The sequence below is a fragment of the Trachurus japonicus genome, chromosome 12, assembly GCF_045865225.1.
Source record: "Trachurus japonicus isolate A0001 chromosome 12, Traja_1.0".
NCBI lineage: Eukaryota > Metazoa > Chordata > Actinopteri > Carangiformes > Carangidae > Trachurus > Trachurus japonicus.
In genome coordinates, this window is record NC_140918.1 from 1,759,313 (window position 1) to 1,784,749 (window position 25,437).

Consider the following 25,437-nt stretch of genomic DNA (forward strand, 5'->3'; position numbering starts at 1 on the left):
TCTACAGATGTTACTGGTTCAAAATTGCGGACTTCACGCGTGATCCACGCGAGACGCCACAAGACTCGGGCATTTTTTTTCTTTGGCGAGACAAGAGCTTTTAATGAAAAGCCTCAATGTGCCAAAACAACCACCAGGTGGCATCTGTGAGAACGGAGGACGACAGGCGGATGACTCAGTGATCTGTGCAGTAATCCACAGCTTAAACTCTAGGCTATTAAACTAGAACTAACTACTGTATACCCTGCCTAAATCACAGAAACTATTGTCATATGATAAAGCCTGTCTTGCTTTATGACTTGATGATTATGTATCACAAATTATGAAGGATCATCTGCGCAAGGCAAAGATGATAGCATCAACAAAACACGGCGTAACACACGCGGCTGTATGGGACAGGCTTTTATTTAATTCAGAACAAACCGCTCAGCAAAAATGGAAAATATAGTCTATAATAATTAATTGATCTGTTGTTTGGCCACTGTTTGAAAATAACCCGAATTATGAGCAAATAATCTGATCCAGAGCAGCAGTCATAATCAGACTTCTTCTAAATAAACCTAAACATTCAATAACTGAGTCAGGTCGGACCATGGGGTTGTTTTTCTCTTCTTCTTCACAGGAGAAAATGAGGTGCGCTGTGCTCACGGACGCGTTGATGTTTTGTGATTTATCTGCTGCCTTGACTCTGCCCTTTATACATGTGCGTTCAGATTAACAATAAGACAAGTCATGGTTGAGTTTATTGCGTTAATAATCAGCATCTTAGTACCTCTGATCCGGAGCGATAGTGTTATGAAAATCGCTACAGTTGAACTGGTCTGGTTTTTAGCTGCTCAATCTCATTGTTTCAAAGAAAAGGGATTGATTTTTATAACGAAATGAAACGAAAACAATATTATATTGATACATTGTTGTTTAGGTCACCAGATCTAAACCCGATAGAGCTGGTCTGGGCTTCGATGAAGCACTACATCCGCTCTGAGGCGAAACCAACTAACAGGGAGGAGTTGGAAGCAGCGATCCAGACATTTTGGATGGAGAAGCTGACCATCAGCGTCTGTAATAAGTACATCGATCATCTGGACAGTGTCATTGAGAAATGAAACGAAAACAATATTATATTGATACATTGTTGTAAAAAAAAATCCAAAAGAAACGAAAATGAACTAAAGAAAATAACTTTCACACACACACATTAAAACAGTGCGATTGGTTGAAAGCTGATAATTAGCCATGTGCTTATAAGCTGATTGGCCGAAACCAAGAACAAAGCCGCGTGAATGGCCAATCGCCATGTGTTAACGGCCGACATGTAAATCAGCTGTTTCGATGGGCGTTAAATGAATAGAGATGTTAATGTGTCTCATAAGGTACTTTGCACATAGGCTACTTTCTGTAACTGGAAGAAAAACAGCCAGCTGGAAGAATGTGTTGTCTAAATCTTTTACTGTGTGGGAGAGCTCCACCAACGGAGAAAGCAAGTGGGACCGTTCTGCCCAGTCTCTGAGCAGCGCACGTTTCACAGACTCCAGCACCTTGGACAATGCTGCGGGGGGAGGGAGGGGGGCTGTCGGGGTGGAGGTGCTGTACTGTAGGCTACAGTAGGGTGAGGATAGGACCCTCAGATGATCTTCCCGGAGTTCGCAAGAACTCGTTGATCTTATCTATGCAGTCTTTCAAGTCCTTTCTGTCCATGCCTGGGAACTCCGTTCTCAGTGACTGCACTACAAAGTTCTTCACATTTTGTGGCAGTTCATGTTTCCTCCTGGATCCGTCCCAGTTTGTTTTTTTTTCTCTAGCTTTATTTAAAATATACAGCAGCTTTATATTAGGCTACAGTCACCAGCAGGCACACAAACAGCATCCCCAGGACAGGATATCGATTACGGTCACATGCCAGTCGCTCCTCCCTTCAGTTCTATAACTTTCTCAATGACACTGTCCAGATGATCGATGTACTTATTACAGACGCTGATGGTCAGCTTCTCCATCCAAAATGTCTGGATCGCTGCTTCCAACTCCTCCCTGTTAGTTGGTTTCGCCTCAGAGCGGATGTAGTGCTTCATCGAAGCCCAGACCAGCTCTATCGGGTTTAGATCTGGTGACCTAAACAACAATGTATCAATATAATATTGTTTTCGTTTCATTTCGTTATAAAAATCAATCCCTTTTCTTTGAAACAATGAGATTGAGCAGCTAAAAAACCAGACCAGTTCAACTGTAGCGATTTTCATAACACTATCGCTCCGGATCAGAGGTACTAAGATGCTGATTATTAACTCAATAAACTCAACCATGGCTTGTCTTATTGTTAATCTGAACGCACATGTATAAAGGGCAGAGTCAAGGCAGCAGATAAATCACAAAACATCAACGCGTCCGTGAGCACAGCGCACCTCATTTTCTCCTGTGAAGAAGAAGAGAAAAAAACCCCCATGGTCCGACCTGACTCAGTTATTGAATGTTTAGGTTTATTTAGAAGAAGTCTGATTATGACTGCTGCTCTGGATCAGATTATTTGCTCATAATTCGGGTTATTTTCAAACAGTGGCCAAACAACAGATCAATTAATTATTATAGACTATATTTTCCATTTTTGCTGAGCGGTTTGTTCTGAATTAAATAAAAGCCTGTCCCATACAGCCGCGTGTGTTACGCCGTGTTTTGTTGATGCTATCATCTTTGCCTTGCGCAGATGATCCTTCATAATTAAAAATAAAAAGTCCAGGCCGGCTGCATGGCTGACGGTGTCACCACTCTCATTATCACTGGCTGTTTGTGTTGTCTGTCAAAAAATGGATGAATGAAACCTATCGACTTTGTATCGGCCGCGTCTTCTATCGAGGGAAAGTTATTTATCCTATGTTTTATCGCCCAGCCCCAAAGTGACACAGACCCGTTCATTCACAAGAAATCATCCAGCTGCACTCTCAAACAAGGTGCGGAGTGAGAAATCTGCGGCACTACTGCACAGTACTGTAGTTGGCTCATTGTGAGTGAGACGTGGGCTATAGTCTACTGTAGCTGCCGTCGTTACATTTTGTCATTGAAAAACTAGGCTACTATATTATTTACTGTCTGCAGCTAGTTCTCCTTTCATCCTCTTGTATTCTGTATCATGAACAGCGCCACTCCTAATCGCGGCTACATTGTGTGACTGTCAGCATTGTCCCCAAAACGTCTGAGCAGTATTTAGTACGGTGCTGCCACCTAGAGGAAAACAGTTGTGGTGAAAATTCACGCGTTCACGCGATCCTGCAGTGCAGGAAAAACCGCGCAATTTTGAACCAGTAACATCTGTACTTAAAATAAGACTCATCACATTAAAAAGTAGCTTGTTTTTAGACACTTTTTACTTCTTTCAAGCAGATTTTCACTTGAAATAAGTAGAAAAATCTGACAGTGGAGCAAGTTTTTCTTTCTTATTACAAGCACAAAAAACTTCCTTTCACTGGCAGATTTTTCTACTTATTTTAAGTGAAAATGAGTTTGAAACAAGTGAAAATGATCTAAAAACAAGTTCATTTTTAGGTGATGAGTCTTATTTTAAGTGGAAAGAGTTTAGTTTTGACTAGAAATGAGACATTTTGACAAGAAATAAGACAAATATTCTTGGAAAGATTTTGAGTTTTTGCAGTGTATAATCTCTGTCTGTCAGTCACATTGACTTGTTTGTAACGAGTGGAAGTGTCACTATGGTAACCTGCATTGTCCCTATCGAATAAACTGAATTAAATTAAATTAAATTAAATGTTGAGGACGCTGTGATGTAAGTGGACTCACCTCGTTCTGCCAGCTGATTGGAGCGCTGCCCGTGTTGAACTTGGAGTAGAAGTTGGAGTCGGTGTCGTCGAGGGTGACGCCCTTCACCGTGGAGAACTCGTCGATGTCCTGAACGTCGCTGCAGTACACCAGCCGGGGCTGCAGGGGGCGACACCAACACCTCGTCTCAGTTATCACATCACTGGCTTTGTATTATTATTATGGACTAAACAGGCGACTGAGAAAGTTCAAGTTTCATCCATCCTCCACATTTTATTAAAGGTTCATTAGACAGTTCAGTACAAGTACAGCTGAAAACAAACGCTGAAAAAGTCAAATATTATTATTTAAATCGAGACACAGCTTGTGTCTCTTCTGTGTTTCTATTTGAAACCAAATTATGATGATTTTCCGAACATCTTCTAACTCAGTGGTTCTCAAAGTGGGGTCTGGGGACCTCCAGGGGTCCTTGAGAGGGTTCAAGGGGGTCCCCGACTTTTTCTTAATATATATATAATATATATAATATAATATAATAATATAAGAACTTTTTTCTATAAGTTTAAAAACTAGATTTTTTCTTTTTAGAAATTTTACTACTTTTTCTAAAAAAAATTAAAAACTTTTTTTGGGGGAGAATTTTTACCACTTTTTCCGAGAATTGTTTTTGAGAATTTTACCACTTTTTCTAAAACTTTTTAAAACCTTTTTTTTTTTACATTATTTTTTATTTTTTAGAAATGTTACCACTTTTTCTAAAAAATGTTCAAAACTTTATTTTTTTTGATATTTTTACGACTTTTTTCGAGAATTGTTTTTGAGAATTTTACCACTTTTTCTAAAACTTTTATCTATTTATCTAGATCTTTTTTTTTTTTTTTCCTTTTTTTTTTTTTTTTTTTACATCTTACCACTTTTTCCAGAAATTTCTCTACAGTATTTCCAAAAATTCACACCATTGGCCCTAATTTGAACGTACAGTGACTAAAAAAGTAACGTTCTTCAGTCTCATTACACATATGTATTTCTGGTGTTTGTTTCAACATTTTGTCCAGTTGCGGTCTGTGGTCTAATTTGTGTCAATTTAGGGTCCTTGATGTATAAAAGTTTGAGAACCACTGGTATAACTGTTGTAACTTATTAGAAAAGGAAGCAGTGAGATAATATTTCACCCATCCGTTAAGTATTAATTAGTTAGTTATTAAGAAGTGTCTCATTAAACAGTGGTAAAACATCTGTATTTAACCTGTTGTATTTCTAGTCTGTTGTGCTGTTGTGACCTTGTTCACTCCAGACCGGGCGCGTGCAGCTGCAGAGGTGCATGCTGGGTAAACTGCTGAGGTGCATGCTGGGTAAACTGCAGGACACTCACGTCGGGTCTGAACGGCGGCTCGATGAGTCCGGCCTCGAGCATCCTGAAGTTGATCTTCCTGAAGAAGGCATGAGACTGAACCTCTCTTCCTCCGGCCCCCCAGCAGCCGAGCCGCTGTCGGGGGTCTTTGTTCAGCAGCTGCAGCAGAGAGAGAAACCTCAGGTCAAAATGCTTGAATGCGATATGCAATAAACTATAAGTTATTAATGCACCAAATTATTACAAAATGTAATAATTTGGTGCATTATGTAACAACTTATCATATAATGTGGCACTACAATCCTTTATAAGATCATGTGTAAGATCATTGTCTAGAGCAGTGGTTCTCAACGGGGTCCTTGAGAGACCTGAAGGGGGTCCCAAATTTATTTCTTGAAAATTTACCACTTTTTTCTGGAAGTTTTTTTTATTTTTTTATTTTACCACTTTTTCTAGATTTTTTTAACTTTCTTATTTTGAACATTTTTTACGAGAATTTTTACCACTTTTTTCTAGAAGTTTTTTTTTTTTTAATTTTACCACTTTTTCTAGATTTTTTAAAAACTTTTTTGTTTTAGAAATTTTACCACTTTTTTCTAGAAAATTTTTACTTTTTTATTTTTATTTTGAACATTTTTTACGAGAAATTTTACCACTTCTTCTTCCTAGAAATGTTTAAATGTTTTTGGAGAAATTGGACCACTTTTTTCCAGAAATTTCTCTATAATATTTCCAAAAATTCACGCCATTGGCCCTAATTTAAAAGTATAAAAAAGTAATGTTCTTCAGTCTCAGAACAAATATTTGTGTATTTCTGGTGTTTACTTCTAAATTTGGTCCAATGGGGGTCCGTGGTCTAATTTGTGTCAGTTTAGGGTCCTTGATGTACAAAAGTTTGAGAACCACTGGTCTAGAGCTAAGTCAGTGTCCCAGTTAAAGGCGCTCAGGGAGGCGATTTTTAAGTGAGCTAAAAGTAATCCAGTAAGTATTCAGAATACATTACTTGAGTAATCCAAATGCATTACAGATTACATTTTAGAATAGAATAGTACTTTATTAATCCTTTGCAGGAAATTATTGTGTCGCAGCAGCTCCAATAGAGTAGAAAATATAAAAATACAGATGCGATAATTAGGAGAATTAAAATAACTTACGCTAGCAATAATATTAAGTTAAGATACATATATTTACAGTAATTACATTAGTGCAGGATGAACAATTGTGCAATTTATTTAATGTACAGGTGCAGGTGTGCAACTCTTTAATAATGATTATTATGGTGCACTGCAAAAATTCAAAATCTTACCAAGAATATTTGTCTTATTTCTAGTTAAAATGTCACTTCTAGTCAAAACTAATCTAATTCTACTTCAAATAAGACTCATCACATTAAAAAGCAGCTTGTTTTTAGACACTTTTTACTTTTTTCAAGCAAATTTTCCACTTTAAATAAGTAGAAAAATCTGATAGTGGAGCAAGTTTTTCTTTCTTATTACAAGCACTAAAAACTTGCTTTCACTGGCAGATTTTTCTACTTATTTCAAGTGAAAATTAGTTTGAAACAAGTGAAAATGATCTAAAAACAAGTTAATTTTTAGGTGATGAGTCTTATTTTAAGTGGAAAGAGATTAGTTTTGACTAGAAATGAGACATTTGGACAAGAAATAAGACAAATATTCTTGGAACGATTTTTGAGTTTTTGCAGTGTATGGTGATGTATTAAAGAGTCTGATGGCTTTAGGACATGTAATCAGTGTGTGTGTGTGTGTGTGTGTGTGTGTCTCACGGCGGAGCTCAGGTCCTTGGCGTGGTCGGTGAACGTGTCCCCGTACTCCTCCTGCTCCGTGTGAATCCTCTTCTCCATCTCGCTGACGTGCGGTCGCTCTCCTCGCGACTTGAACGGCTGCGTCCCGGCCGTCATCTCGTACACCAGCACGCCGAAGCCCCACCAGTCCGCGCTCATCCCATAATAGTTGTTGCTGATCACCTCTGGAGCTGGAAACAAGGACAAACACATTGTAGACACTACTGTATGGAGCTTTAAAGGGATAGTTTAACATTTTGGCACATTGGCCCATTGCCATAATCCCTATAGTCATAGCAGTAGGTTCGTTACCTTTAATTGTCAGTGCAAGCTGTTTTTAGAACGGCGGAGCAGAGCCGCGAGCTGCTCCACGCTATGAGATAATAACACAACGTTACCAGACAGAGTTGTTTTAGAGGGAAATTCAGAGACTGTTGATGAAAAACTCCGGATGGAAACAAGCACTAGCTGCTACAATCCGGCACATTTACATGTTTTTATATGTCCATTAATGTGCATTGTCCCACCCAAATAAACCAATAAAATAAAAATAAAAATAAAATAAAACTGTCCCTGAAGGCAACGTGCATCAGCGGTTTTGCATGAATTTCCCTCTAAAACAACTCTGTCTGGTAACGTTGTGTTATTATCTCATAGCGTGGTGAATGTGCAGCTCACAACTTGTCCACCAGAGTGTTGTGGAGTTGTTGGATTGTGTATTTGATGAGGAAATTCTCGAAATTTTACCACTTTTTCTAAGTTTTTAAAAACTTTTTTTTAGATTTCTTTTAAGAAATTTTTCCACTTTTTCAAAAAATTTTAAAAACTTTTTTATTTGAGAAATTTTTACCACTTTTTTTTAAATTGTTTTGAGAATTTTACCACTTTTTTCAAGACAATTTGTTTTTTTGTTTTTTTTAATCTCACCACTTTTTTCCAGAAATTTCTCTACAGTATTTCCAAAAATTCACACCATTGGCCCTAATTTGAACGTACAGTGACTAAAAAAGTAATGTTCTTCAGTCTCAGAACAAATATTTATGTATTTCTGGTGTTAGCTTCAAAATTTTGTTAAATGGGGGTCCGTGGTCTAATTTGTGTCAAGTTTGATGAGGGAAACCAAGAAATCCCATAATGAGCCTCCGTAGCGTAGCTCTGAGCAGCTCACGGCTCTGCTCCGCCGTTCTGAAAACAGCTTGCACCGACAAGTAAAGGTAACAAACCTACTGCTATGACTATAGGGATTATGGCAATAGGCCAAAATGTTGAACTATCCCTTTTAGATCAAACTGCACTTTATCGGTCAAAGTTAAAATATTTTTTTGACCTACAAATCGTAACCAGTTCATCCTCAAGTCCAAGTGGACGTTAAAAGTTTTTAGTTTCTGTCCAGTCGTGGTGAAAACATGAGTTAAACTGAAGTGAACGATTGTTTCCATGAATGAAAGACAAAGAGCGGGTGGAGTCAGAGTCATTAAAGTAAGAAGAAGATGAGCTCATTCATAGTTCTATTCTGAGCCGATGAAACTAGTTTATTTATTTTTAGTCTCTTCATTAGTTACGCTTCGTTTGTTGGAGGAGTGAACGTGCAGCAGAAACGTTGGCACAAGATCAACAACAACAGCGATGACAATGACGATGACAATGACACACTCCGTCATGTGCTCTGTCGTTTATTTTCTGTTTCCTTCAAACTTGTTCTTGTCAGTCTGACTTATGTAAATACGATAAGATGTAAGATTTCTTCACTTGTCATCTCTCGTGCACAAACCAACATAAAAAACAAGAAATGAGGGTAAAATCAAGAAGAGGTGAAGATAAACCAATAGAATAAAGTCACTTAAAAACAACAGCACAGCAACATAAGGATATAGAAACAGAAAGTGTTTTAAAGTGCCAGACTATATGTAACAGTTAGCCTACATAAAGAGTTATATACATACATGCAGCCCTGTGCATAAATGTTGTAAGTCAAAGTTTTAATGAGCACATCCTGTAGCTATAATTACCGTCTTTATTAGAAGACAAACAGGAGCAGCAGGAACTGGATCTATCATCTAAATGGAATGAATCAACTCTAACTAGAAAAAGCATTTCCAAGAATGGAAATGGTGTGACTGCTGACAGCAACTGAACGCTGTTGCAGAATTAGCAAATAGTGCAAGCAGTGATCACCATACAAATGTTTGACCAAGGTCGGAATTGAACCCACAACCTCATGGTCATTAGACTTCCACTCTGCCTCTAGGCCACGGTGCACACACAGTTGCAGAGACTGTTGTCTGTTAATGATCTGCACACTGTCAACATCAAGAAAGCTTGAGAGTCAAGCTTGAATGACTTAGAATGAAAATGTCTGTGAATTTCAGGCTGAGCACTAACCATATGGCCACAGAGAACCTGAGTTACAATGAGCTTTATACTATGAGGAATCAAAGACTGTCCAATGACAGCTGAATAATTGGAATCAAAAGTCAAGCAATGAAGTGAAAAGACTGAGGCAGGAATCGAACCCATGACCATATGATCACTAAACCTTTACTCTGCCACTCGGCTACAGAGAGCACACTGCTTTCAAAACTGTTGTCATTCATTGTAATGTGATGATGTGCTGCAAACTGGTATGAGTAATCAAGGAGATAACAAACACCTGTAACCAATTGAAGGCGGGGGAGGAGAGCAGAATTCAACATAACATAACAAGAGTTCTTCCCTTGGATTCGAACCAGTGACCTTAGGGTTGGTTAGCATCCACCCTAACCCCTACACTACAGTGAAGTTGTGGTGAAGAGAGGTTGAGACTTTGATGAATGTGAGATTTTTTGTGAAAAAGTTAAATATTTTAAAAAGTATAAATAGTTAAAAAGAGAAAAGTAATGCCGATAAAGTTCAAAAAAAGCTGCACGTTTTGATATATGAATTGTTGAAATAGCACAAAGTATGAAGGACTAGAAGAAGGCCGTAAAAAGGCGGAAGAAAATGGCCAAACAGAAGAACAATAGTGTGACTGCTTCAGCAGTCACACTAATTATAATGTTATTGTTATCCCTTTAACACCTGTTAACACCTTGATCTGTTCCTCCACAGGATCCAACCTGAACCTGCTGCTCTGCAACAAACCAAGCTGAGCACGACAGGAAGCTTCAGCACAGAGAGTTTCTATCTTAACAACGGCTGCGTTCAGACTGCAGGTAAATGCAGCAGTATTTTCACTTTTATGATGAAATGTCTGTGAAATGGAAGCTGGAAAATGTCTGAGCAGCTGCTGAGGAGGAAAAGAGACAAACTCTGTGTTTTAGTTTCAGTTAGGCTACCATTACTTTAGTTTATAAACTATTTAAAGGGATAGTTCACCCAAAATTGAAATGTCCCTCATCATCTCCTCCCCCTCATGTGGACTAAGGTCTGGGAGAAGTTTCAGAGTCCTCCGTGGCTTCTCTGAGTTACAGGGGGTCTCGGCGTAGCACTGCATGTCCATATGACGGTTGAGAACGGAGCTCACTTTTCTTCGTCCAAAAAGACACACCAAAAAACATCCAAATACACAGGCAAAGCAGTGAACTGAGACACTGGGAGCTTCCACTACAAACAAGCTTAAAGGGATAGTTCAACATTTTGGCAAATTGGTCCATTGCCATAATCGCTATAGTCATAGCAGTAGGTTCATTACCTTTAATTGTAGGTGTAAGCTATTTTCAGTACGGCGGAGCGCAGCAGCTGGCTGCTCAGAGCTACGCTATGGAGGCTAACGGAATTTCTTGGTTTCCTTCATTAAACTCATCAAATTCAACATCCCAAAACTCCACAGCGCTTTTGTAGACAAGTTGTGACCTGCACAACCACCACGCTATGAGATAATGACGGAACGATACGAAACGGAGCCGTTTTCGAGGTAAATACAGGGTAAATACGGAGACTGCTTGCTGAAAAACTGTCCCTGAACGCAACGCGCATCAGCGGTTTTGTATGAATTTACCTCGAAAACGGCTCCGTTTCGTATCGTTCCGTCATTATCTCATAGCGTGGTGGTTGTGCAGCTCACAACTTGTCTACAAAAGCGCTGTGGAGTTTTGGGATGTTGAATTTGATGAGTTTAATGAGGGAAACCAAGAAATTCCGTTAGCCTCCATAGCGTAGCTCTGAGCAGCCAGCTGCTGCGCTCCGCCGTACTGAAAATAGCTTACACCTACAATTAAAGGTAACGAACCTACTGCTATGACTATAGCAATTATGGCAATGGGCCAATTTGCCAAAATGTTGAACTATCCCTTTAAAATATAGACTTATTTAAATTTTTTTCGGAACAATTTCTCATGTCGGGGCTTCAATACAAGAGGGACATTACATACGAGCAGCATGGAGGTATTTGGATGTTTTTTGGTGTGTCTTTTTGTTACAAAGACAGTTGGTATCCATTTGCAACCGTCATATGGACATGCACTGCTACGCCGAGACCCCCTGTAACTCAGAGAAGCCACGGAGGACTCTGAAACTTCTCCCAGCCCTTATATTAGTCCACATGAGGGGGAGGAGATAAGGAGGGAAATTTGAATTATGGGTGAACTATCCCTTTAAGCTCAATAAACTCAGATCATATTTGACCAGAATTTCAAACATTAGTCCGGTAAATTAAAAACCTGCCAGTGACGCTGTTAGAAACGCTGCTGCAGGTGAACTGGACCACCGTCATGAAACTCTCGACTTCTGCACAAAAACCGTCTGTTGTTTCTGATGTTTCCACTGTTTTACATGCACAGAACAGGAGTCTAGGCCCAATCCCATTTCCCCCCTTGGCCCTACCACTTACCCCTACCCCTCCGTTTTGCGCGTTCACGTGTAGGGGTAGGGGTGTCCCAATTCCCGTTAGGACAGAGGGGTGGCTGTAAAACGAAAAGCTGTTTTATTTCTCACTGTAGCGCTGTTATTACATCATGTTATTAAGTTTTAATATTTTTTCATGCGAGAAAGTAACTGTTTAGGTCCCAAATATACAGCCAGTTTATCCAAATGACGGCTGGTTAGAAGTTTGCTCCGACGTTTTTTCGGAGAAGTGAAGCTCCAGGAGGAGCGGCTCCTCACAGAGACAGCAGCCGGCCTGCAGCGCTGCTCCGCCGGCCAAACTACGTCGTCATCCCGGGGGAAAAGACGATCGTTAATTAACTTACCCGCAGGTTTTTAGAGGTTTACTACCGGCTGGTTAAATTATTTTTATCATTTAAATGTTGGTCTCATTGATGAAATCTGACAATTGTGGCAGTAGCATTTGTTTGTTTGAATGAAAAGTGAAGCTTCATGTGTATTCTTAGATAGAAGAGCAGTCCTGCCTCTGGGCTCTGTAGCCTACGGACATTAATCACCACATTTACATCTTATTTATTAAGTTATATGGTACAAGGCGATTGGATTTCTGGCAAAAGCTCGCCGCATCAGCTTACGTAAAAGCCAGTGAGACTACGTGATGACGTATGTGATTGTTGACGTGGTGTCCCAATTCGTAGGGGTTGACTTTCTACCCCTACCCCTTGTAGCTCCGTTTCAAGGGTCGAGGGGCAAGGGGTAGGGGAAGGGGTAGGGGTAAGAAAGAGTCGACCGTACTTACCCATGTATCCGTGTGTTCCCACGCGGCCCCGGACCAGCCCCTCCTCGGGCAGCCGGACCGCCAGGCCCAGGTCGGAGATGCGGATGTGTCCTGGAGGAAAAACAACCCAACACAAACACACACGACTGAATCCACTCAACTGGTTTAGTAGACTGAGATTCTCTACATATAAATACAAACTTCAAGTATAGTACTTTTGGCTAAGGGACAGAGGCTTTCACTTCCTTCAAGCCTCCTTTGTTTTGCATCATGTCAGAATGAAAAGCATCTGTGGCGTTTCCTCCTCCAGAGCAGAACAGGTCGGTGTTTGGCAGAACTTCATTCAGACTCATCGAGGAGCTAAAAATATCTCAGTCTGTCACAATCATATCTCATCACGGTGAGGAATGAGGAATGAGGAATGTGAAACATGATCTGTTGCTTTACACAGTTTCTATTTATTGCTGCTCACTAAACTAAACTCTTGTTTCTCGACGCGGCTGTATGTAGCTACGTACCGTTGTCGTCCAACAGGATGTTTTCTGGCTTCAGGTCCCTGAAACATCAAACACAGTGTTAGACTGCAGCCAGAGACCAGTGGTGGACAGTACACTGCAAAAACTCAAAATCTTACCAAGAATATTTGTCTTATTTCTAGTCAAAATGTCATTTCTTGTCAAAACAAATTTAATAAGACTCTTCACATGTTAAAAAGCAGCTTGTTTTTAGACACTTTTTACTTCTTTCAAGCAGATTTTCACTTGAAATAAGTAGAAAAATCTGATAGTGGAACAAGTTTTTCTTTCTTATTACAAGCACAAAAACTTGCTTCACTGGCAGATTTTTCTACTTATTTCAATTGAAAATTAGTTTGAAACAAGTGAAAATGATCTAAAAAAAAAAAAAAAAGTTAATTTTTAGGTGATGAGTCTTATTTTAAGTGGAAAGAGTTTAGTTTTGACTAGAAATGAGACATTTTGACAAGAAATAAGACAAATATTCTTGGAAAGATTTTGAGTTTTTGCAGTGTAACGGTGTAAATTTACTTGAGTACTGTACTTAAGTAGGACATATCCAGAGGATTTGTACTTTACTTGAGTATTAGATTTCTTTGGTACTTATTACTCTTACTCGAATACATTTCCAAGACAAATATTTTTACTTTTACTCGACTTAAAGGGACAACAATGAGTTTCTATTTGGTTCTAAAAAAGTCTGATATTAATGTGGATGAATCTACGTTACCACTTGTTAATGGTCCATTTTAGATAAATCTATGGTTTTGTCTCTATGGTTATTTTGTTATTATTAGTGGTGGTGGAAATGCTGGGCGAGCCGACCAGCGTTTCTTTACTTTCGGTTTCGTGGCGAGTCATGAGAATAACGCCGCCGAATCTCCGTTTATGGTGGGAACTACGACGGTATGTGATCGTCTTCCAACCTCTGACTTTAATTCTTGATGAATGAAAACATGAGTCTGTCTTGCACCGGTCAAAGAATTTCACGGTGCGGAGGCTCATAAATGTAGTGTGGAAACACTTCACTTTAACAAAACTCGAGGATTTGATTTATCTAACATGGGGTCTATTATGGTATTCATATCTGCCCCAATGACTAAATAGTAATCTGATGAATTCATTAATAAATTGGATAGTTCTTAATATAATTCTTTATCATAATCAGCCGGGGCATAAGCACTGACAAAAATAAATTTCATGTTTGACATTATTACTTTTATAAAGGCAATCCTTCCTTTATTATCACCACCAATATCAATGATGTTTAAGTCCAGTGAACGTCTAACAGCTATCAGCACACCTTTTGTTTTATCATCCACAGAGGATGAGGCTACAACTTCATATTTGGAGTTGCTGAAGCTCTTCACTGACTTACTAGTAAGGTGTGACTCTTGAATAAGAGCCACATCCACATGATTCTTATCAATAAAATTTAAACAAGCAGCTCTTTTGGTTACTCCATTTAATCCTTGCACTTTCCAAGATAAGACAGATAAACTAGTCATTACTGTCACTGATGAATATACATCTGACTTTAATTCTTGATGAATGAAAACATGAGTCTGTCTTGCGCCGGTCAAAGAAATGTACAGTGTGCGCGGAGGCTCATAAATGTAGTGTGAAAACACTTCGCTTTTCCAAAACTCCTCATTGTCCCTTTAAATTATTGAAAATACCACACTTGCTCATTCACCAACAATGCAGAGATGTCAGTTCTTGGGCGCTTTTGCAAAACCCATATTCCTCCACCAGGAGGCGCTTCCATTGGACCAATGCGTGTCCTTACACTGCAAAAACTCAAAATCTTTCCAAGAATATTTGTCTTATTTCTTGTCAAAATGTCTCATTTCTAGTCAAAACTAATCTCTTTATACTTAAAATAAGACTCATCACCTACAAATTAACTTGTTTTTAGATCATTTTCACTTTCACATCTCCTTGAAAGAAGTAAAAAGTGTCTAAAAACAAGCTACTTTTTAATGTGATGAGTCTTATTTTAAGTAGAATGAGATTAGTTTTGACTAGAAATAAGACATTTTGACTAGAAATAAGACAAATATTCTTGGTAAGATATTTGAGTTTTTGCAGTGTACTCTCTGTTCCAGTGCTCTGGTGGAGACTGACTCACCGGTACACGATGGCCTTGTCGTGCAGGTGGATCAGACCGCAGCAGACCTCGGCGGCGTAGAAGCGGACCCGGTCTACGTCCAGGCCCGGCGTGCCGATGTTGTAGATGTGATACCTGAGGTCTCCTCCGCTCATCATGGTCAGCACCATGCAGAGCGCGTGTTTGGTCTCGTAGGCGTAGGCAAGGTTCACCTGCAGCAGGAGGAGGAGGAGGAGAACTGGTTTTTACTGAGGCTACATGGAATAAACCCTGAGATGTCCCCTGTTTGTGACAGATGCTTCACAGCTTCGTCCTGTGTCCCAAGGTTAAGATCTTTTGGTTTAATATCTTCAGTTTAGTCTCTACAATACTTACATAACATACAGCTGGAGCCTAATCCACATATTATTATTTTGGGAATTTCAGACGAAAAACTCAAAAATCTTTCCAAGAATATTTGTCTTATTTCTTGTCGAAATGTCTCAATTTTAGTCAAAACTAATCTCTTTCCACTTAAAATAAGACTCATCACCTAAAAATGATCTTGTTTTTAGATCATTTTCACTTGTTTCAAACTAATTTTCACTTGAAATAAGTAGAAAAATCTGCCAGTGAAAGCAAGTTTTTTGTGCTCATAATAAGAAAGAAACACTTGCTCCACTATCAGATTTTTCTACTTATTTCAAGTGGAAAATCTTCTTGAAAAAAGTAAGAAGTGTCGAAAAACAAGCTGCTTTTTAATGTGATGAGTCTTATTTTAAGTATAATTAGATTTATTTTGACTAGAAATGACATTTTGACTAGAAATAAGACAAATATTCTTGGTAAGATTTTGAATTTTTGCAGTGTACTAAAAGGTTAAACAACTACCAACGATGTTTCCTCTCCTATAGTCTCATCATCGCAAAGAAGCTCCTTCTCATGCACTGGAAAAAGAAAGAAACACCCACCACAAAGATGTGGCTTAGTGATCTCACTAACACTGTCCACTTAGAGAGAATAAAATATACTCTTATGGATAAACTCCCACACTTTGAAAAAATGTGATCACCTCTCATTCACTATCTCACACCTGGTAGTGGAAATGAATGTTTCCCCCTTACTATAATAAAGTAGTATTTAGACGGAAGGGTAAGGCTGGGTAGGGTGTGCTCTAATAAAAATATTTGAAAGACAACAGGTTTTTACTGAACCTAAAAACACTGGATAAACCACACGGCTCGACTTCCTCGTTGTGACAAATCACCTGGAGAAAAACAAAAGCAGCACTTCCTGATCTGGTCTGTCTGAGACGCTCAGATAAAAACCTCAACTCAGAAAACTTTGGATCCACGTCAAGGAAGTTCTGATATGAAGCTGCACATCCTCCTCATGAGAAGATATGAAAAACACCTGAGAGTAGTTTTACATTTCCTTAACACAAACATCTACCTTTATACTGAAGGAGCTTTAACACAAACATCTACCTTTATACTGTATGGAGCTTTAACACAAACATCTACCTTTATACTGTATGGAGCTTTAACACAAACATCTACCTTTATACTGTATGGAGCTTTAACACAAACATCTACCTTTATACTGTATGGAGCTTTAAAGGGATAGTTCAACATTTAGTCAAATTGGCCCATTGCCATAATCCCTATAGTCATAGCAGTAGGTTCGTTACCTTTAATTGTCAGTGCAAGCTATTTTTAGAACGGCGGAGCAGAGCCGTGAGCTGCTCAGAGCTACGCTACGGAGGCTCATTATGGGATTTCTTGGTTTCCCTCATCAAACTCATCAAATACACAATCCAACAACTCCACAACGCTCTGGTGGACAAGTTGTGAGCTGCACATTCACCACGCTATGAGATAATAACACAACGTTACCAAACAGAGTTGTTTTAGAGGGAAATACATGTAAAACCACTGATGCATGTTGCCTTCAGGGACAGTTTTTCATCATCAGTCTCTGTATTTCCCTCTAAAACAACTCTGTGTGGTAACGACAAAGGACAGGATATCTCCACCCACCACGAAGCGACTGTCCAGCCCCTCTAGGATCTGCTTCTCGTTCAGAGCCATGGCCTCGCCCCTCCTCTTCTTCACGTGGGTTTTCTCCAGCTTCTTGCAGGCGTACATCGTCCCCGTGGCTCGCACCTGACACGCCCACACCTGGAGGAGAGACACACCCACTCTGATGATGAAGGTTTGTACAGGAACTATTGAACTAGCTTGAGTAGCGCCGAATTCGTCCCAACAAAATAGTAAACAGCTGGTATTTAGACAAATTAACGACACACTGCTGATCTAAACGGCTACTTTCTCACCTAAACATGTTTGAAATGTTGATAAAGTGATATATTTACAGAGTTTAGAGCTAAAATGAAATCAGCTTCTGACTGCTGATTTCAGCTCGGGTAGGAGGCAGGCTAACACTACCTATACACTTCCAGTGTTTGAGCTAAGCTAATTAGCGACTTTAGGTGGAGGCAGGCTAACACTACCCATACACTTCCAGTGTTTGAGCTAAGCTAATTAGCGACTTTAGGTGGAGACAGGCTAACACTACCCATACACTTCCAGTGTTTGAGCTAAGCTAATTAGCGACTTTAGGTGGAGGCAGGCTAACACTACCCATACACTTCCAGCGTTTGAGCTAAGCTAATTAGCGACTTTAGGTGGAGGCAGGCTAACACTACCCATACACTTCCAGCGTTTGAGCTAAGCTAATTAGCGACTTTAGGTGGAGGCAGGCTAAGACTACCCATACACTTCCAGCGTTTGAGCTAAGCTAATTAGCGACTTTAGGTGGAGGCAGGCTAAGACTACCCATACACTTCCAGCGTTTGAGCTAAGCTAATTAGCGACTTTAGGTGGAGGCAGGCTAACACTACCCATACACTTCCAGCGTTTGAGCTAAGCTAATTAGCGACTTTAGGTGGAGGCAGGCTAACACTACCCATACACTTCCAGCGTTTGAGCTAAGCTAATTAGCGACTTTAGGTGGAGGCAGGCTAACACTACCCATACACTTCCAGCGTTTGAGCTAAGCTAATTAGCAACTTTATGTGGAGGCAGGCTAACACTACCCATACACTTCCAGTGTTTGAGCTTAGCTAATTACGGGCGATACGGCTCTATCTCCCTTGTTACTGCACGCACAGTGGAAAGGATGGTGTCTATCTGCTGGTCATGGACTCGGGAGTGAGGCAAGACACGAAAAAAGAAATGTTGGCGCATCCCTTTAAGAAGCTGGAATCAGAGAATTTTGACTTTTTTTTTTCTTAAAAAAACTATCCCATGAAGATTCATTCAGTAAACTATAAGACTGTAATATATTATTGATGTGATTGGGTTTTTCCAGCTCATGTCTTCTTCCTTGTTTACAGAGCTACGAGGAAACGAGTGTCAGTCTGTTGTACAGGTTGTAATTCAGTCAGTTTGGAAATGTGTGTGTGTGTGTGTGTGTGAGACCAAGACACCATGAAACTGAAGACAGGGAAATGAAATGAGGCTGTGATGGTATGTAGCTGTAGCTGTGGCTGAAGCTGTGCAGATCATTTAACTTCCCAGGTTTCATCTGGGTTTTGATCTGTGATGGCGGTTTGAACCTGAGTTTCTAGAGCAACGATAGTCGACGATAGGCTACGTCCGTCTCATATCTACGGTACGCTACGGCTACATGGGGGAAGATTCATCTAAAACTGTCCTGGATCGTTGATGCTGAGATAGAGATGAGATAATGAAGTGTATTTTTATAATTCTGTGGCCTGAGCTGATTCTTAGATTAATACACTAGTGCTCGTCCAAAAACAAAGTGGCCACTTGGATTTAACTAAGATAACAGATCAGAGCCTCCCATTGGATTATTTATTTATTTATTTGTTCATTTATTTGTTTATTTCGGGCATGTCAATTAAATCATCATCATCACACTTCATCTTAGTTCAAATAAAACAATATACATGGCCGAAAGGGAAAGCGGGAGAAGCTAAAGCTTATTTAGTCCCACCCTCATTGCCCACAGAATAAAATCTTCATCATAATCGAAATCGAAATAAATAAATAAATTGAAATGATGCAACAGTGAATGCATTCTGTAATGAAAGCTAAAGGCCGTGCAACGAAATATTAGAGTTTGTGACTTTTTTGGGACAGGCTGTGTATAAATATAACTCTAATTTATACAGCTCCTTTCAAAAGAAAACAGACTAGAGCTGCAACTAACGATTGAGAACAAGAAACCTTTCTGAGTGACCCCACTAATGTGTGAGATTTCAGTTTTTAAAAAAAAGTTTAAAAACCTCTTTCTCACCGTCTCTTCAGGGTAGTCGGAGAAAGATCTAGCACTTTTTTCTTACAAAGCTATAAGTGCTCCATACTGTCATGAAGTTAAGTACGAAGATTTAATTTAAAGCTGATACATGAAAAAAAAGAAAAGAATATCAGGTTCACTGCAAAAACTTAAAAATCTTACCAAGAATATTTGTCTTATTTCTATCCAAAATGTCATTTCTAGTCAAAACAAATCTCATTATATGTAAAATCACATAAAAAGTTGCTTGTTTTTAGACACTTTTTACTTCTTTCAAGCTGATTTTCACTTGAAATAGAAAAATCTGATAGTGGAGCAAGTTTTTCTTCCTTATTACAAGCACAAAAAACTTGCTTCACTGGCAGATTTTTCTACTTATTACAAGTGAAAATTAGTTTGAAACAAGTGAAAATTATCTAAAAAGTTAATTTTTAGGTGATGAGTTGGAAAGAGATTAGTTTTGACTAGAAATGAGACGTTTTGACAAGAAATAAGACAAATATTCTTGGAAAGATGTAGAGTTTTTGCAGTGTTCTTGGACGACCAAAAAAAACTTTGGCTGTTGTCAGCCTCGATTGTAAAGACTGTTTGCTCTTGGAGAAAGAGAGTCATGTTTTCAGTAAAAGTGAATCTGTCGATTATTTAAACGATTAATCGATTAGTTGTTTGGTCAATAAAATGTTAGAAAATGTTGAAAAACATCAATCAGTGTTTCTCAAACCACCAGACGACATCATCCTCAAATGTCTTGTTTTGTCCACAAACTAAAGAGAGACTCAGTTTATTGTGATAAAAGAACAAAGAAACTAGAAATATTCACATTGAAGAAGCTGAAATCAGAGAATCTGGACTTTTTTTCCTCCCTTAAACGACTCAAACTGATTATTAGATTATCAAAATAGTTCACGATTAATTTAATAATCGATTATTGTCTGATTAATTGTTACAACATGTGTGGTTGTGTGAGTCTCACCTCTCCAAACCCTCCTTTCCCCAGCAGCCGGTACTGTCTGAACATCGTCTTGGTGATCGGCTGCCTGCAAGGAAAAGAAAAGAAAAGAAAAGAAAAGAAACAAACACTTTGTTTTCATTCTCAAATAAATTTTTTCCAATACAACTCTGTGGCTCCGAGCCAACGGTGAACGCAGCCGAGTGAATCCAGCACAAGTAGATAAACCTGATCTGTCACACGTCATCACAACACACACACACACACACACACACACACACACACACACACACACACACTGACCTCTCCAACATCTTCCACTGCAGAAACCGGTCAAAGAACATGCTGTCCTGGTACTGGATGAAGGGTTCACCGCTGAGGTACTCATCTAGGTCTCTAGAGAGAGAGATGGGATGTACAACTTGAGTGCTTAAAGGGATAGTTCAACATTTAGTCAAATTGGCCCATTGCCATCATCCCTATAGTCATAGCAGCAGGTTCGTTACCTTTAATTGTCGGTGCAAGCTGTTTTTAGAACGGCGGAGCAGAGCCGTGAGCTGCTCAGAGCTACGCTACGGAGGCTCATTATGGGATTTCTTTGGTTTCCCTCATTAAACTTATCAAATACACAATCCAACAACTCCACAACGCTCTGGTGGACAAGTTGTGAGCTGCACATTCACCACACTATGAGATAATAACACAACGTTACCACACAGAGTTGTTTTAGAGGGAAATACAGAGACTGATGATGAAAAACTGTCCCTGAAGGCAACGAGCATCAGTGGTTTTGCATGAATTTCCCTCTAAAACAACTCTGTGTGGTAACGTTGTGTTATTATCTCATAGCGTGGTGAATGTGCAGCTCACAACTTGTCCACCAGAGCGTTGTGGAGTTGTTGGATTGTGTGTTTGATGAGTTTGATGATGAGGGAAACCAAGAAATCCCATAATGAGCCTCCGTAGCGTAGCTCTGAGCAGCTAACGGCTCTGCTCGACAATTAAAGGTAACAAACCTACTGCTATGACTATAGGGATTATGGCAATGGGCCAGTTTGCCAAAGTGTTGAACTATCCCTTTAAATATTTGAACGTTTTAATAAAGTAGTGAATTTAGAAGTACATAGGTTCTGTTTTTGTGTTTTGTTTTTAATCGTGGTATTGAATGAGAATCGAGAATCGTGTCAATCCACTGGTGTTGGTATCGACTAGCCTACTGAAGTGTTGTCATGGCGACCAGCCCGGTGTGGACTTACCGTCTGCAGTCGTAGAAGACGTCGCCACAGGGATCGACCTGCAGACTCTGGACGCAGCTCTGTTCATGTCTCTGCACCACAGAGACACACTGATAGGACTGAGACACACACACATCAAGGGTTTTAATCACTGCATTTATTTATTACTAGTGAAGAGGCGTGTGTGTGTGCACTGCAAAAACTCAAAATCTTTCAAAGAATATTTGTCTTATTTCTTGTGAAAATGTCTCATTTCTGGTCAAAACTAACCTCTTTCTACTTAAAATAAGACTCATCACCCAAAAATGAACTTGTTTTCAGATCATTTTCACTTGTTTCAAACTAATTTTCACCTGAAATAAGTAGAAAAATCTGCCAGTGAAAGCAAGTTTTTTATGCTTGTAATAAGGAAGAAAAACTTGCTCCACTATCTACTATGATTTCAAGTGAAAATCTGCTTGAAAGAAGTAAAAAGTGTCTAAAAACAATCTACTTTTAATGTGATGAGTCTTATTTTAAGTAGAATGAGATTTGTTTTGACTAGAAATAAGACAAATATTCTTGGTAAGATTTTGAGTTTTTGCAGTGTGTGTGTGTGTGTGTGTGTGTATCTGTGTGTGTGTGTGTGTGTGTGTGTGTGTGTGCGTGTGGTTTTCAGACCTGATGCCTGAAGAATTTCTGAATGATGGTGAAGCCGAAGTCTCTGCGCTCCTCGTCCGACTTGGTCTCAAACGTGTCCTGAAGGAGACAAAGAGGAAACGGAGACGTGAGGTTTTCCTGCACAACGAGCTGCGTGTTAAAGGACTTTCTGTCAAAGGGATAGTTCACCCAAAATTCAAATTTCACTCATTATCTCCTCCCCCTCATGTGGACTAAGGGCTGGGAGAAGTTTCAGAGTCCTCCGTGGCTTCTCTGAGTTACAGCGGGGCTCCGTGCAGCACTGCATGTCCATATAATGGTCGTCAATGGATACCAACTTTCTTCGTAACAAAAAGACACACCAAAAAACATCCAAATACCTCCATGCTGCTCGTCTGTAATGTCCCTCTTGTATTGAAGCCCCGACATGAGAAATTGTTCCTGTGTCAGTGCAAATCACGCGAGATTTGCACTGACACAGAAGAGCAGTGAACTGAGACACTGGAAGCATCCGCTACAAAACAAGCTTGAAATATAGACTTTTTATAATATAGAATTTTTTTCAGAACAATTTCTCATGTCGGGGCTTCAATACAAGACGGACATTACAGACGAGCAGCATGGAGGTATTTGGATGTTTTTTGGTGTGTCTTTTTGTTACGAAGACAGTTGGTATCCATTTGCAACCGTTATATGGACATGCACTGCTACGCCGAGACCCCCTGTAACTCAGAGAAGCCACGGAGGACTCTGAAACTTCTCCCAGCCTTTAGTCCACATGAGGGGGAGGAGATAATGAGTGAAATTTGAATTTTGGGTGAACTATCCCTTTAAATATGCAGCAGCCATGATTACTGCAAAGAAACAAGTCTGTTCTTTATTATCCCTTTCACTTTGTTTTGGTTGTTCAGGTCAGTACAAAGGTCAATGTTTATACCAAACAGCCACCGTCCAACAACTTTGCAGGATTTTTAGTTTCTCTGAGTGTTTTATTCTGAAAATCTGCTCTGTTTTTATCGGATCACTTAAGAAAACAGTCTCAAACAGCCTCCTCCTCTCTTCTGATTGGCTGACACCAACCTGTTGTTACTAAAACTCCAGATGGAAAACTACGTACACTGATCTCATGGATCAGCCCTTCAAAATAAAAGACAGTAGAAGTGTAAAACATGAGACCTTTAACTGTGAAGCGTCAGATTTACAAATTTCCTATAAACAGTAGTTTACCAGGACGGTGTGAGACCACTAGATTCAAGATTCAAGAAGTTTATTTTGCCATTTTGTGCACAGATAAGCTGGGTAATAGGCTATGCACTGTTTGCACGAGTTCTGCCTCAGTAAAGCTGCTCTAAACGATATCTCATTATTTAAAACTGTTATTATGACAATGACAATAAAGTATCTAAGTCTAAATCTACAATAGGAATTTTTGTGCACAGTCCCCGAGTCAAAATAACGATAAAGACAAAACAATATATTTATCTGAAAATGGACCCATTAATAAGTGGTAACGTAGATTCATCCACATTAATATGAGACTCTTTTATAACCAAAAGAAAACTCCTCGGTGTCCCTTTAAAAGAATAAGTCAAGGCAAGAAGGCAAGAAAACATAGATCAATAACATTAAAGAATAAAACACAGGTAAGAGCCAAAATATATTATATACACAGAAATTTAAATATGTATGTACGGTCCACTACACAGAAGTCAGCCCCTCCTTATTCTGTCACTAAACTTCTTCTAATAATTTACTGTACCTTCCCTTTTTTTTTTCACTTTCTATATTTCTTGTGGTAAAAATGATATTGTCAGTTTTCAGTCCTACCAAAGCGTCCTGGAGGGAAATGTAGTTCTGCAGGTGTGGACGACTCCGGCAGAAGAGCTGGAAGAGTTTCCTGCCGATGGGCTGCGTCACACACAGACTGTGGTAGTCGCGCTCTGAAGGAAGAGCGACCACGATGTAGAAAACACAAGACAAACTATGGTGAGACATTTTAACATTTAACAGCCACTGGAGACGTGTTGCAGATCTCTGTAATTCAGTTTTGCCTCGTCATTACAGATATCTACGCTGCAAAAACTCAGATGGATTTGTCTTATTTCTTGTCAAAATGTCTCATTTCTTGTCAAAACTAATCTCTTTCCACTTAAAATAAGACTCACCACCTAAAAATGTACTTGTTTTTAGAAAATTTTCGCTTGTTTCAAACAAATTGTCACTTGAAATAAGTAGAAAAGCCTTCCCGTGAAAGCAAGTTTTTTGTGCTTGTGCAAATTCTTCTACATATTTCAAGTGAAAATATACTTGAAAGAAGAAAAAAGTGTCAACAAAAGTGAAACAAGTTACTTTTTTATGTGAGAAGTCTTATTTTAATCATAATGAGATTTGTTTTGACTAGACATGACATTTTGACTAAAAAATTGCCCTGTAAAGGCTTTTGCAGCGTCAAACTTAGCTTTTAAAGGGATACGCCAACATTTTTCTTCGTGTCTTGCCTCACTCCCGAGTCCATGACCAGCACCATCCTTTTGACTGTGCGTGCAGTAACAAGGGAGATAGAGCCGTATCGCCGTATGTATCATTTTAGCTCTAAACTCTGTAAACATATCACTTTATCCACATTTCAAACATGTTTAGGTGAGAAAGTAGCCGTTTAGATCAGCAGTGTGTCGTTAATTTGTCTGAATACCAGCTGTTTACAATTTTGTTGGGACGAATTCGGCGCTACTCAAGCTAGCCGTTGTGACCAACGCACTTCCAGTTACTTTCACAAAATAAAACACCCGTTGCCCTTTACATACAGAAAACCATGAGGATAGAATTTGTGCTTTTACTTTGAAACAGGAAGCTAACCTACCCTCGATGTAGCTAGCTTGAACCAAAATAAAGCGTCTTTGCTTGAACCCTCCGTTTTGACCGATCTCGTCCCGTTAGCGGCATTTGACCGCTCAAGATGCCTTACCAGAGAGTTTTGTCAGCTCTGAGACGAAGATCGGCCGCCGGTTTCCGTTTAGAGTTGCTGAAGAGTTTCTCTGATGACTTTAGGTGGAGGCAGGCTAACACTACCTATACACTTAGTGTTTGAGCTAAGCTAATTAGCGACTTTAGGTGGAGGCAGGCTAACACTACCCATACACTTAGTGTTTGAGCTAAGCTAATTAGCGACTTTAGGTGGAGGCAGGCTAA

The 25,437-nt window shown here is 39.4% G+C and overlaps 1 protein-coding gene across 1 annotated transcript in view; it reads right to left on the bottom strand.

Annotated features, from left to right (window-relative positions):
• Positions 1 to 25,437, bottom strand: part of grk5 (G protein-coupled receptor kinase 5) — a 33,392-nt gene that overhangs the window by 2,118 nt on the left and 5,837 nt on the right. Inside the window, exons 3-14 of the mRNA XM_085794286.1 lie at positions 24,076 to 24,188; positions 22,270 to 22,347; positions 21,631 to 21,728; positions 20,678 to 20,770; positions 20,399 to 20,462; positions 17,142 to 17,282; positions 15,145 to 15,335; positions 13,017 to 13,054; positions 12,520 to 12,609; positions 6,903 to 7,111; positions 5,138 to 5,275; positions 3,787 to 3,924 (exon numbers count right to left, since the gene is read on the bottom strand). Coding sequence (XP_085650412.1) covers positions 3,787 to 3,924; positions 5,138 to 5,275; positions 6,903 to 7,111; positions 12,520 to 12,609; positions 13,017 to 13,054; positions 15,145 to 15,335; positions 17,142 to 17,282; positions 20,399 to 20,462; positions 20,678 to 20,770; positions 21,631 to 21,728; positions 22,270 to 22,347; positions 24,076 to 24,188 — 1,391 coding nt within the window. The remainder of the gene's footprint in view (positions 1 to 3,786; positions 3,925 to 5,137; positions 5,276 to 6,902; positions 7,112 to 12,519; positions 12,610 to 13,016; positions 13,055 to 15,144; positions 15,336 to 17,141; positions 17,283 to 20,398; positions 20,463 to 20,677; positions 20,771 to 21,630; positions 21,729 to 22,269; positions 22,348 to 24,075; positions 24,189 to 25,437) is intronic.